At 39.7% G+C, this 14,126-nt stretch overlaps 1 protein-coding gene across 7 annotated transcripts in view; it reads left to right on the forward strand.

The window, feature by feature from the left end:
* The window catches only part of rapgef2b (Rap guanine nucleotide exchange factor 2b), a 60,192-nt gene that overhangs the window by 376 nt on the left and 45,690 nt on the right, over positions 1–14,126 (forward strand). For 6 of the 7 annotated variants that reach the window (XM_072434754.1, XM_072434777.1, XM_072434719.1 and 3 more), the window contains exon 2: positions 10,131–10,262. The exons of the other annotated variant lie outside the window; for it this stretch is intronic. In XM_072434754.1, the coding sequence (XP_072290855.1) occupies positions 10,131–10,262 (132 nt within the window). The remainder of the gene's footprint in view (positions 1–10,130; positions 10,263–14,126) is intronic. 7 annotated transcript variants of the gene reach the window in all.

Genomic DNA, 14,126 nt, shown 5'->3' on the forward strand with positions numbered 1-14,126 from the left:
ATAGAGGACGAGCCCAGATGTGTGTCAGTGTGTTGTACTCGAAACAGACGCCATGTGCTCGCTGTCACACGCCGTCGATCGAGTTACTACGGGAAAAAAGCGCGCAAATACGTCGATATATATTCAGTTTAGCGCTGAAGTCGAGGCTTTTCGCGGTGCCGATCGCCTCATGTGTCAGTTGTGCGTAACAGGGAGGTGTCAGGGAGGTGTCAGGGAAGGAATACAGACAGCTCCGTTCCCAAAATTCATCATAGAATTGCATTGATTTAAAGAGACAGTCGGAGCGTTCAGCGCGCGCAGCTGGGCTTTACTACAGCTGCTCGTGGTGCTGTCCATGGTGCTGGAGGCGCTAAAGCAAACGAGCAGAAGCACAGCAGTTTAGGCCCCGGGTTCAAACGTCTGAAGTTGAAGAGCTGTTGCGGATTGATCGTCTTGTCTGCTCGTCCCCGGCATCGTTCACGCACCGGGACCACCACGTCTACCCGCGCAGCCCACGTACACGCACCCCCAAGGCACAGACAGCGGTTGTAAATCAGAGTGATGGACGCCGCACGGGTTACGCCGAGCAGATGCAGAGCGAGAAATGGCCCTAATGTCATAATAGTCGCTGATGTGTCAGTCGCGATGGCATATTTCATCCCCCCACAGCTCCCAGTTTGTGCGGCAGCCCCCACAGAGCATGGCATTATGAGAGTCAGGGAGCGGTATCAATCATAACTGTCGAATACAAATGTCTAATACACAGTAGGCTGCATTAGACTGTAGATTATGATAGTAATTTCGCATAATGTAACAAACACAACATAAAATCGCTTAACGTGTCTAATTAGTTTTTTTTATTGAAGTTTTTGGCAAAGTTTCAATGTGTAGTGATTTAGCCTTATGTTATCATGTGTCAGTGTGTTTAATGTATGAATGTATGTGTGTTTGTTTTTGATATTGGTAGACTAATGTACTTTCCACTTTTATTTTTGCATATTGTTGAATTGTTAATTTTGTTAACATAAAAATATCAGTGTTTTTTATATTCAAACGAAGGCCTGGCACTGTTTGGTGCCGTTATTTAAATATTTTATTGAAAAAATCCAATTGACCTCTACTGACATTTTGAAGTGCATGTTATTCTTGGATGAGTTTATCAGTTCATAATTCAAACTTCTCTCAAATGTTAATGCTTCTGGAGCTGTGTACAATGAGCACTCTGAACTCAACCCTAGTTTTTAAACGTATACACCGCAAATCTAATCACTATTGCAATATGTACAATAATCGTGACTTACTCAGCGCTCCCACAAAACGATTTGAGCTCATTAGCCACCAATTGTGTAAGGTCAATTTTACTACAATATATCTCTTCTACCATATCCCTGTCACTGTCACTAATTTAAATGTTCTACTGTTGGACTACCTCATTATTACACTAAAAAGCATGGATCTCGCTCCCATCAATGGTTATCTAATTCAAAGATCTTCTTTGGCAGGGTATGAACATTCCTGCTGCCAAAATATAATTATAGTCTCTTGCACACATGCACCTCCCGATAAAAAGCCCAGTGCGTTCTCACAAATGCCAATTATGTAAAACATGGATGAACACGAGTGGCTCAGCTCTTTAGCATGTGGAAATTAGCAACGCATTGTGGCGATAAGAGTTTTACTTCCTACTTTAGGACGGCTCTGCCCCTCTTTAGAGCTTTTCTCACCTTTGGCCAAATTCTGTTTTCTCTCTTTACGTATTCAAATGGCTCTGAATGTAAATATTCATTTGGCTCTGCAGGAAGTCCTCCACAGGCAAAGTCAATACTAGCCACTGGGTCTTGTTACAGTAATGACATCACCGTGGTAAGCTCATAACCATTGGCGGCAAGAGGTGCTAAAAATAATGGCCTACAGTCTTATCTTTATTGCTACGTAGCGCACGTTTAAGTTATTGGAGTACAATTCAGGGAGATTTATCAGCTTTTTATTGAGCTAGCTTGTTTTATGTTTGCTAGATTACAGCGCTAATACTATCATTACACTCTTTTATTGTTTCAAACGAGACAATAGCCATGTGCTTTAGCCTGTGGTGGTTTTTGGAAAGAACATGAGGTTAATTAGTGATTTGTCATGAAAACCCTATCAATATTTAATCATTTGTGGAGTACAAGTCTGTTATTTTCAGGACAAAGGACACCAAGATCCGTGTTTTGATAATACATTTAAGATAACCCACACCAATGGACAATCTGTCTTCATCAACAAAAATAAGGATTTAGCAAACCGTATTTTTATTTACCTGTTGAATTCTGCTGTGAAATGTCTCTTAACTAGCATTCAAGTTGGTTATTAATGGGGCTGAAACAATGAATCGACAATTTGTGACTAGTTAATTAAAAAAAAAAAAAACTTGACTAGTCGTTATCTGGACTACACAGACTCTAACGTTCAGAATGACTACATTAAAATGTCTAGCAATTCTAACTTCAACCCGGTAATACATTTTTGAAACTTTTTGCACTGCCATGGCAACAGTTTTTCCAATGACACGACCTATATTTCAGAATAAATTGCCATCCGCGACAACGTTGGTGGCTACTGCAGCAAAGCACAGACGGCCTTCGCCACTGCAGGTAACTATAGGGCCTATCTAGCATTGGCTGGCACGTGTCAAGATGTTGACTGCCTGGACGGGGAACAGCACAGGGGCCATATCAGACCTATTTAATCACACATGCATCGGACAAGCCTCTAATCTGTTGATCCAGAAAGAGAGCGGATGCTGTGGCCAAAAGTGAACGGGCTCCGTCTCTCGTCTTGCCAACGCGAGCTGTTTTCCCCTCCTTAACAAGTCGGCAAAGCTAAACACATATCTAAATATTGAAAGGATCAGTGTGGCTTTAGGACATTTTAGCAGCTTACATTCAACATACATTCTATAATTTAAATCTACTTATTGGTAATTCCACTATGTTATCACACAGATTTGATTTGCAAGTTAAAGAAGCGTAGATAAAACGTCCCGTCAAATTTTAGTGCACGTTTTAAAAAGTAATGGCAATTCTATGTGTTGCTCATATGTTTATTGATGTACAAACAAATATAAGGCTCATTTGGACAAAAGTATGGAACGTATATACACACCTTTTCATTTGTATGTAGCAAAAAGGGTAGCAAAAAAAAAGCAAGAGTTTCTGGTGGTGAAAGACATTGACCTTCTTCTACTTCCTCTTGCTTTCTCCATCTATACAAACGTGTGTCCACCAGAAAAGTCAAAGTGTTTCTTTAAAATCAAGATTTCGTTCTTGTCCAGGAGAATTATGGATTGACAAGAATTTGTAGAGGTCTAAACCAGCAGGCTTTGTAGTTTCAAGACCGCTAATATTCAGGATCATCATTTTTGACACCATGATTCGCTAATTGGCACCATTTTCATTGGAATCCAGATTTTGATTTCAAAGTAAGTAAGTTATAGCCGTAGTAGCGTCTCTCCTGCTCTACGAACAAGTGCAGGGTAGAGATTGCGATGCAGCGCCACGGCACGCGGCAGCAATCTGGGTCATTAGGTCTAGAGTGTAATTTAAGGAGTGCCACATCTGCTGGCCTGTAGCAGAGGGAGAGCGTTGTGGCTCCAGCATCAGTGCCACTCTTAATCCTCCCCTGGCAGCTGATCGGACACATTCTGGGATCAGGAAAGCGCTTCATCCATTTGTTTGCAAGCACGCGGAAAGTTGGACTGTTTGAAAAGTCTGCCGTACAAAACTTGGCGTCCCCGATTAATCTTTCTCTATGTACCAAAACAAGCATTAAATCATAAAATCTGATTTTGATTCACTGTTAAGTGTGTGTTGTAACAAAATATAAATGTCGATTTTAAAAAATAATAATAAAAAAGACGATTTTGGTATAAATTACGATCTAGATATTTTTTCAACCCATCTCAATGTCAATATTCAGACAATATCATGACAGTCCATTAAAACTGTCCTTAAACGTGCCTAGAAATGTCTAGAAATGTAGAATTTACTATAAAGGTGCAGAAACAACAACGTTTATGCTTGTTTGAATAATTGCACTTCAGCTTTCTTTCCTTTTTGTTGTCAATCGGCTTTTTTTGCTGCCTTTTAAAATAGTTTTCATCAAAGCCAATATACATGATATTCTGATTTTGCATGTCAACAGCAAAATGCAATTTTATAAATGTTTTGAGACATGTCCCACTCTGTTTGAGACTAGAGCTTAAGATCATTAAGTTAATCGATAATTGTGATTATTCTGGTCACAATGTAATGGTAAGAACTAACTAAAATAATGACCACGACCATTTCTGAAGCAAAAGTAAGTTTGTTTTATTCAATTGATAGTCTAAAAATACATCTAAATGTAAAGTACTTGGCTATTTTTGTCACATAAATAAAATGTTGTCATCCAGAAAATGAGATTTCATAAACCTGGTCACAAACTTGAGGAATTAGCAACGTGTTAGACAATGGTAATGAAAGAAAATGATGGTCACGCTCTCAATAATCAAGAACACAATGATCATAACACTAAAATCTGATATTGAGACGTCCCTATCAAATCAAATCAAATCAAATCAATTTATTTTTGTAAGGCCCAAAATCACAACAACAGTTGCCTCTGAGGGCCACAGGGAGAAATGAATCAACAATGTCTGTGGTGGCGAGGGACGATGTCCCAGGGTCCTCTGTCCTTAGACTCTCCTTCTCGGCCAGGAAAAACTACAAAAAAACCTCTTTGGGAAAAAAGCGTAGAAACCTGGAGGAGTTCCAGTGAAGGAGAGATCCCACTCTCACAGACGGACACGAGGGAGACTGGAGCTGGACCCACTCTTCAGGCAGAAGAGGGACCGTCTGAGTCGAGCTGGACCCACTCTTCAGCCTATCCTCCTGGGAAACAAAATGACTGCTGTGAAAAACACAAATCTTTACGCTCCAAACTGTTTGCTCGTTAATTCACCTAATGGCATGCTAATATAGAGTTTCCAGATCAATGGGGTTAACAGTGCGTAGTCCCAAGTGCCCCGTGCCACTCACATCCGACTTGGCCCGGCTCGTACATGCCATCAGGCCCACTGGGTCAACGCACACATGCTCTTACGGGGTCAAACAGACCCTGCCTTATTGACACAACAGACGGCTGACCTAAATGAGTGCACAGAAAGGATTAAGTGTCATTTCATCCCTGCCTTTATCTTTGGCTCTTTGAAGGGGGAGGAGCTTGGGTTTGGGGGAGGTTTGAGGGGGGTTAGATTCCAGAGCTGGTGGTTGGCGGACCCGTTGAGGTGGTGGTGGTTGTTATTATTATTGACATTTGGACCTCTCATGTGCACGGCTGGAAGGGCGTATTGACCCGCACTGCATGACCAGGCTCTACTCCCAATAATGAGGATATTCAATTAGGTTAACCTTTTGAGCACCGCGTTTACCCAATCACAGCGTTATAGAGGCAATTGTGGCAAGTGCATTACATCACACGACCAATTTGATTTATAATAGTTATTTATTCCACTAAAAATTATATTGATTTCAAGCACAAAGTATAATAACTTTAACAAAAAAACTTTAACAACCCAGATAAAGTGAAAACCATTAGAAATATAGGAAATATTTGGGGTCAATCGATAATAATCATATGCATAATCAGGTGAGATATTTTCAGGTGTAGAGCAATAATCTGAGAACAATTATCTGAAAATATATATTTTTTTAATTTATTTTTTACTTTCTCTTGATTGATTTTTTATAAAGCAAGTTATAGTAATCTTTAAAGAAATGTTTCCAAGAGGCCATTCAAAACCAAACTTGTAATACTTGCCATTATTACAATATATGGATCATCATATATGATGAAGTTGGTTATATTCTAATTGTACATGGTTCCCTTTTAAAATAAGCAATAGTAATAGAATTCAACACTTTTTATGTGACTCGTACAACGGCCAGTTCACTATTTTCAAATTTCAATTTTTGATACTAAGGAAAAGGCTTCATAGTAGATTTTGATACTATCAAGTCGATAGAAATGTTATTTTTTCCAATACTGTCTTTAATTTTATACTTTTTATACTAGTTGTGATATTCTTCTGATAGATTAGGGCTGCAATATGTATCGCAATAGAAATTAAATCGCAATTTTAATGGTTACAATCACTGTACTGTAATTATTTAAGTGACACAAATTATCTAAAAAAATAATCTTTTTTTTTCCCTCTGTTATTTAGTAAAAATGGCTTTTAGTAAGGATTTCATAAACAGTATCTATACAGACATTTCATTTGTACCATTTAACACTAATGATATTCATATTTCTTCCTCCAAAGTCCTGACCTCTGTTCAAAACCACGTTGTACTGACAGAGGGTCGACTGTGGACCTCTCCATCCAAAAAGTAACTGAAGATTTCCCATGACTCGATCTCAATCTCTCGATCTTTCGCTCAATTGCCCAGCTCTAGAGTGAGACCTGCTAAAACCCTAACGTATACGTCCTCTCTCAAATGTCACACACATCGCAAATCCAATCGCAATGCTTATCAGAAATATCTCAATCTGGTATTTTTCCCAAATCATTCCACCCTATGATTAATCTGACCATTTAAAAAAACTATTCACGAAAGAGTTTGTATTTTTATTCCCCCGCATCAACACGATCCGCAAACACGACCACAGTAACCTCGGCTCCATGTCCGTGAAACTACAGACCACAGTAAACCCTCGATCATCACAAAGCAATTCAATGAGGCACAACAAAGAGATTCATTAGTTCAACACAATAGACGCAGCGGCAGGAGTAATAACAACCCTGGCAGTCATTCGGAGGCGTTTTGAACGAGTTATAGGACACGTCCGCCTGAGGGGAGCCGCCTTGTCCCCTCCGGTCGCCATTTTGCTCTGTGCAGCCACCCAGATAATTAAACGTGATGGCGATCCCTTGACACTGTGTAATGGCGTCACACCGTTCTCGCTCTCTGTCTCACCTCCCGCTGCCGGCACCAAAAAATGAGCAGATACAGTAGTTCCCGTAATTAAATTAACTTCTAACAAACGCAGTCAAAGTAGAAAGTGGCGCCAAGAACTTCTCACCTTTTTCCCCCGATAATGAATGCAACACCTACACTCCCGAATCCATCCCTGCTTTAAGTGTGGACGGATATAGAAGCGTTTCTTAGTCAAGGCGGAACAACTGAAACTCACTCTATTGTTACAGAAAATATCACGATAAACAATACTACTTCATTCCGCTGACACAAAAAAGCAAATGCACAAACAATATCAATCAATACATTATAAAATGAAACACAAAAGTAGTTATTTAGTATAAATAAGTCATAAATGTTCATTATTCGACTCTCTACAGCTCGAATGACGATGTAATACGAACTTTTAAGAAAACGTTTCCCGTTAATGCAAAGAAAACAAATGTAGAGCCCCAAAAATACTGTTTAAACTTTAATTTATTGAACGATGAAGAGAAACAATATAGTAATTACCGGGACAGACCTATTTACTTGTCAAAATTGGCAGATTGCAGCGTCCATTGTTAATTAGACTGTATTGAGTCTTGAAAATATCAAACTTCCCAGCCTTCTATACAGTTCAGATCTCCACAAATATTTTCTAAACGCATTTCTGTCTTACTTGAAATACAACGTCACAATAACACATTTTAGTGTTTGTGAGAAGAAAGTTTCAAACCACAATTGAAACAATGACTTTTTTTTTATACCCTTGTTTTATACATTACCATTCCTCAAATATATATAACCATCTTTATGAAATCAAACTGAATGACATGAACAGAGAAGAAGGAACTTTTACAGTTTTTCTTTCTTTTTTCCTTTTTTCTTGTATTATCACCTGAATAGTCAGAATTAACCAAATTGTTTTGACAATAAAATGCATTTCACATTAAATCACAATATGAATTCCCCCAGCTGAATTTTCTCTGCCCTCCCGTTCTTCCAGAAGTCTTTAATTAAGCCGTAATGCAGACGAGTGCTCCAGAGGCAGTGGTTGTTTTCCTGGAGTGTGTTTCCACAGCAGACCACGGCTTCAATCCATTTACTTGCAAATGAAGCTCCCAAGATAAAATTCGAGCCAATCTTTTCCATTTGTCATCCGAGTGAGACTCCAGCGTTTCTCAAAGACTATATTCCAAACCTGTTGTTGTGCTTATTTACAGCCACGGTGAGAGCTAAAGGCTTCAGCGGTGACGCTTCTCCATTGCATGTAGCGCATTAGAATACACAAAAGACAACTTTAATAGTCTTGCTTTTCATCCGGAGATTACGTTTGGTTCTGGTGGTGGTTTTGTCTTGTGCTGTGAAGGATAAAGCTGAATTTCAAAAACAATACGTATTTTACTGATGGGTTTTCCTATCCAAAGTTCTGATGACATTGAACTAATAATTGCCTTGATATTTTGGTCCATAGTCTGTCAAATACATCCAAGTTCTAGTTTTCTTATGTCGAAACAAACAAAATAATGTTAAATTGCATTAAAGTTCACAAATACACCGTTCATGTCATTGGCACAAATGTTGCTTCGTATTTCTTAAATAAAGGGCACAATAAAAAGTATATTCAATACATTTTTGACATACTTTCATGATTGACATGTATGCATCTAACCTGCGCTGTTTCAACCAAGCTATTGACAAAAACAATGCCAACCAAGATGTTTTTTTTTTCCAATAAAGTATAGCCCTTGGTAAATGAAACGAGCTCTATGTTGAGCACATGAAACAACAGCATATAACCCCACGCATATTGCTAATGTAATATGAATGAAGACGCCTTGTTAAATCCGCCACATATGACTTTCGGGTGTAAAAATGTGATATTGATGTGGTGGCATGAGCTGAACTGGAGCACTCTCCCTGCTGAGCATCAAATATATATTTGTAAATAAACCATTCAGGCATTAAATATTCATGTCCATAGACTCGGTGAACCAGTTTTTGGCCTTAAATTCATAGTTAACCTATAACATTCTAATTATTCCACAGTATTTTTATCATTTCCTAGAAATAAATATGCAATATTCATCATATGCAAATTTGGGTATAGAAATAGTGATTTCTAACATGTCTAGTTGTAGTAATAACAATAGCAATTGTAATATGCCCTGGTTTTGCATTAAAAAGTGGGTTGCTGCATTTCTAGCTTGGTTAATTACAGTAGTGCTTGGTCCTTCTGAGCAAAGGGCTTCCCCACTGCTGCTTAGGTTCAGCTCACTAATGAGGGGATTTTCCTCTGTGCTGTTCATATAGTGCATATCAAACCCAGTTTAGCATGGACGGCTCATTGAAATGTGTTCAGAAGCACAGAAAGCAATTTATTACAAGTGTTGATTTGATTGTGTGTTGCAGTTTAGTGAAGCAGACAGAAATCCTGACAACGGGAACAAATGTATTGATCCTGCCGTAAAATGTATAATGCAAACTATACTGAAAACTGTAAAATGAGGAACTCGTTATCGTTAAACAACCAATTGTTAAACCCGATTTTCTGCGTCATTTAGAAAAGGCAAAGTTCATTATTTTATCTGTCTGGAATGTTCTTTTAATTTGATGGATGAATCATAAAGCCTGTGATGGTACAACTTGGCTCTGTGACTACCAGTGAGTTTGTCTTTTCTGCGCGTGTATGGATGGGTTTTTAATACATACACTTATGAAATTAGCTCCAGATCTGGACAAAGCTGACTTTTAAGGTTATTTTTCAGACCCTACTCAGAGTTGTCTTGTCAGCTGATTCACGCAGGTTTTGGCGCCGTCTTCCTACAAGTAGTGGCGGCACGACAGCGCCCTCTGTAGTCCAACTTGTTTAGGACGGCATCCCAGGTGTGTAAAAGTGAAAAAGCCCCCTCGTCCTTGTTTATAGTCTGTCGAAACTGTCAAACAAACAAGGATCTGCCAACTTCTTTATCGGGACAATAAAGTGCGCCTTCACTTTTCGTGCAATCATATATTCCGCTCCATTTTTTTGCTTTGCGTCCAAAAACATATCGGGATCGCGAAACCAACCAATCTGCCAAAATCACCGACAACCCCGTTCTCTCGCAATACCGTGAGCGAGCACCCGGCTGCCACTGACCATGTGCGTGTGTATGTTGTGTGTACGTGCAGCTCCCCGCAGACTTCAGCAGACTACACCTGGCCGACGCCTTGCACGCACAGGGCCCCCACGTCTCCTCCAGCCACTCAGGATGTAGTATCACCAGCGACTCCGGGAGCAGCAGCCTGTCAGACATATACCAGGTAAGGACCCCGCCCAATCCCACCTCTCCAGTGCCCCGGATGCCCCGCCTGGATCACCCCACCTGCCCGTCCGCCTGCCTGGACTCACCCATGCCCTGTGTGGCCTCAATGATCGAAATAATACGGGTGATGTTGTGATGCACTAATAAATTCATTTGTGATTAATGGTTTTGAATGAATCTTAATCTGTTCATGGGAAATGACGGCGATGGTTGATTTGCATGCGGTTTGTGTTTGTGCAACGTTTCTATGGATGTGTTTATTTCACCGAGTGTGTGCTGAAGTTGAGGGTTTATTATCAACGCAGTACAAAAAGTGGGTTTAATTGCATTTTCTGAATCGTTTTTTGTGAGGATTTAAAGTCATTTTCAACTGGTAGGACCCAAATGTTTATGTGGTTGGGACAGTATTGTTGTAAGTAATGGTACATTTGAAGTAGTTAAAATAGAAATTCTTGGATGCTGATTTAAAGGGATCTTCTGGAGCTGCAGTTCCAACAGTGTGAATTATGCAAATGCACTGAATGTTTTGCCAGCTTCACATGCAGTTTTCTGGTTCCATAACACATCTACATTTAATTGAAGTAAAGATTTAGTTAATTGATGTTTAAAAAGAGAAGCAAGATGACAACATTATTTTGAAATGTTATTCCGACTACTGGGAGTTTGTCTTATGTAGTTGGGCGTTCCTTTTTGGGGAAACGTCGTAAAGGTTTTGGCAGCAGCGCCTTTAAGACACTAATGGGACTCTCACTGCTCAGCGGGGGGTGAGCGTACAGGAGGACACAAGCAGGAGGTCCGGCACATGTCTCCTGTCCTGTCCAGGCTTTCAACGTTCTGACACAAACCACACAGAGGGCAGGAACATTCCAGTGTATTTTCCTGGAAGAATCAGTACCGTGGATAGAAATTGTTAACAAACGAACATAAGATACTAGAATGAAACGACTGCAAATTACTTGTAGTAGGATGTAGGGACTTTTACACCAAAGTAAAATATGTTTTAACTGTATATATCTCTGCTTAAAACTGATGAGGTTAAGCTATTGAGTATTCATGTTGCAACTTCTTATAGTAATAGCAAAACGTGTCCAAATATAAACATATTCTCAAGTTGACAAAAAGGGAATCATTTTAACAGCTAAAACTTAAGTAAGTTGATCAGTACAATCCAGCTTTTTCAGTTCTGATACAACATTTTGGCTTGAAGCATCTGCCAATACTCGATAGCAACCAGAACTAGATATGACGTTTCTTTTCCTCAAAACACAAATAACTAATTCCAATAACTTTCAGTCATTATGAGATGTTCTAGGCCAACACCAATTAGTAAACAGTTAATATATGTAGGATATCTGCTGAACCGATCCAGCAAAATGTCCAGCATTCCCAAAAATTGCCAATAAAGAACAACTTCAAGAACAACAAATGAAATAAATGTACTTTTCAGTTGATTTTCAGTCAAATTGTCCGTTTCCATTCATACTGTAGCACAAATCATGCCCGTTAACTCTTGTCATTAAAGTGTCATTTTCTTGTCATCCGTTCCAACTCCATTCCATCCTTTTTCCCCCAAAGGTAAATGAAGCGGCGTTTAGCTCTATGTTGCACACACGCACGGTCTTGTGACTGCGGTCGGGCGCTGAACCCTGACACTAATCCTCTTAACCGTGCGCACTCGCCCATCGGCCCCTAATGCCGTCACCTGCTGTTTGTGCCGCTTTGTGCCACGGCAGGGCTGCTGCTTGGCCTGTTACACGTTTTATGGCTCCGTGTTGACCTTTCCGAGGCTCTTGTTGATGCACATGGAATGAACTTGTTTAATAGCTTGTATATAAGTTCTAAATGAGTGTGTTGGGCTGGATCTGGTTGGAGCAGGTTGCAGAGGCTTTCTACTGTCCCCGGCCTCGTGATCCCGGATTTAGGGCCATCTGTTTAGGTCGTGTGATGATCTCTTGATTTCTTATTCCGAAATGTATCGTGACGTTTAGTTTCACCCGCCGAGGTCTGTCTTTTGTGCTGGATGCTTCTTCTAAGCTTGGTTTTGAGACGTTCACCAACCTTTTTCAGCATGCTTGCAGCGTGAAAAGATACCTCGACCTCCCCAGCAAAGTGGTTTTTGGTTTGATTCCTGGATATGGGTTGCTAATTATCCAGCTTGGTACTCTTGACTTGAGATTCGTCCTTAAAGGTGCCATATTATGCTGAATTTGTATTTTAGTATCTTTGCTGTGGAGTCTTGTGTTTTACAACTTAACATTTTGTACTGAAAGCATACATCACTTTATTTTGTGTTGCCTCATCAGGGCGGCTGTTAGAATTCCATCTACTGGCAGCAGAGGGAATTACAAAGGCGTGATAGACAAAACTTGGCGTGCCCCCGACATGCTGATCCAAGCATGCAGTTGTAACGAAAGTGATTTGGCGGCAGAAATGCTCAGATTTGTGGACTTAAAAAAACATCTCCGAAGATTTGGTTGCTATGCCAATAACTTCACACTTCTGTGATATTTGAAACTGAGTATTTACTGAGGCTCAGAGGGAGACGACCTTGTGAACAGGATTGCAGGTTCGTTTTTGATGAAGGAACATGGTTAACTGCTTTGAAGAATGTTCTTTTATTTCATCTATAAGTATGTTACTCTCTCTCACAATCGGACACAAATCACTTTTTGTTGAAGACTAGAATGGTATATTATAAAAAAGACCCTGCCGACGACATGTATGTCCTGTTGTGAAGGGTAGAGCACGATTAGCTCGTGATTTCAATGTCTATTTAAGAATTTAGCCGACACCAGCTAAAAAAGCTTTAAGTTTATTGCCTAGCACAGCGTGGGGGGCAAGAGTGATGCATGAATCGCTTTAGAACCTGTGCTTCCCCGTCAAACACCGGTATATTTAGATTTGTGTGTGGAGAATCGTGCAGACTTCAGCTTCTTTGCATGTGTTTACTGCTGATTGTAGACCACACATGTAGATAAAGCCCTTTATGACTCTTGGCTGGGGAAAATGACACTCAAACAATGAAATCTATAGGAAACATTTCTTCATCTATGGCATTTCGAAACAATTGTGGCTTTTCTTGCAAGTTAAATCTATAAATCTCTAATCATGGTGGAGATAAATGGTTAGAACAGATTCGACATAATATAGATTACTCTAAGGGGCGCCATATTGGAAAGGAATAAGGACATGTAATTATTTTGGAATTAGGCCCATCAACTCTAAATTGATTTCATTATGAGAAAAATGTCAAATGCAAAAAGATCAAAATAGATTGTGCACGTGAGATCATTTTTTTGTGTTAGTTAATTTATCAATATTTCAATTCCAGTGAGCATCCATCTTAATTACTGCCAAGCACATTTCATTGTCTGTGCACAAAGGTAAGAAATGATTAATGGTAAAATATGTGCTGCCGGTACACTGCGCTCTAACGAGGACGAGGCGACAGATTGTTCATAACGCTCCCAGACTGTCATTTGTTTTTATCAGACGTTCTATGGTGTAAATGTATTCTCTGTCTATCTGTTCTCACACTAAATTAAAATGCACATAATGAATATATCGGTTTCATTTGTTAGACTTTCACCACAGGACTCTGGTAACTTGTTTGTTTTAAGCGACAATAGTGCTTACTATAGTACGGCTCCCTGCAGCTTTGTGGATGAATAATGTGGCACCGCGATTCATTAGGGACGAGTGCTGGTCTCTGTGGGGCTGTTTTGGAGGAAAAAACAAGTGCAAACGGACCCCACAGGAACGGCAAAGACAAATGGTGCCGTTTGTCTTTATTGAAAGGCTTTTGGAAAATGTAGATTTAACTCTCTAAACTTCCAATTCCACAATGATCGTTAAAAATGCT

This window comes from Eucyclogobius newberryi, unplaced genomic scaffold (genome assembly GCF_026437365.1).
Source record: "Eucyclogobius newberryi isolate DKJ021-1_F unplaced genomic scaffold, fEucNew1.0.hap1 SCAF_11, whole genome shotgun sequence".
Classification (NCBI taxonomy): Eukaryota; Metazoa; Chordata; class Actinopteri; order Gobiiformes; family Gobiidae; genus Eucyclogobius; species Eucyclogobius newberryi.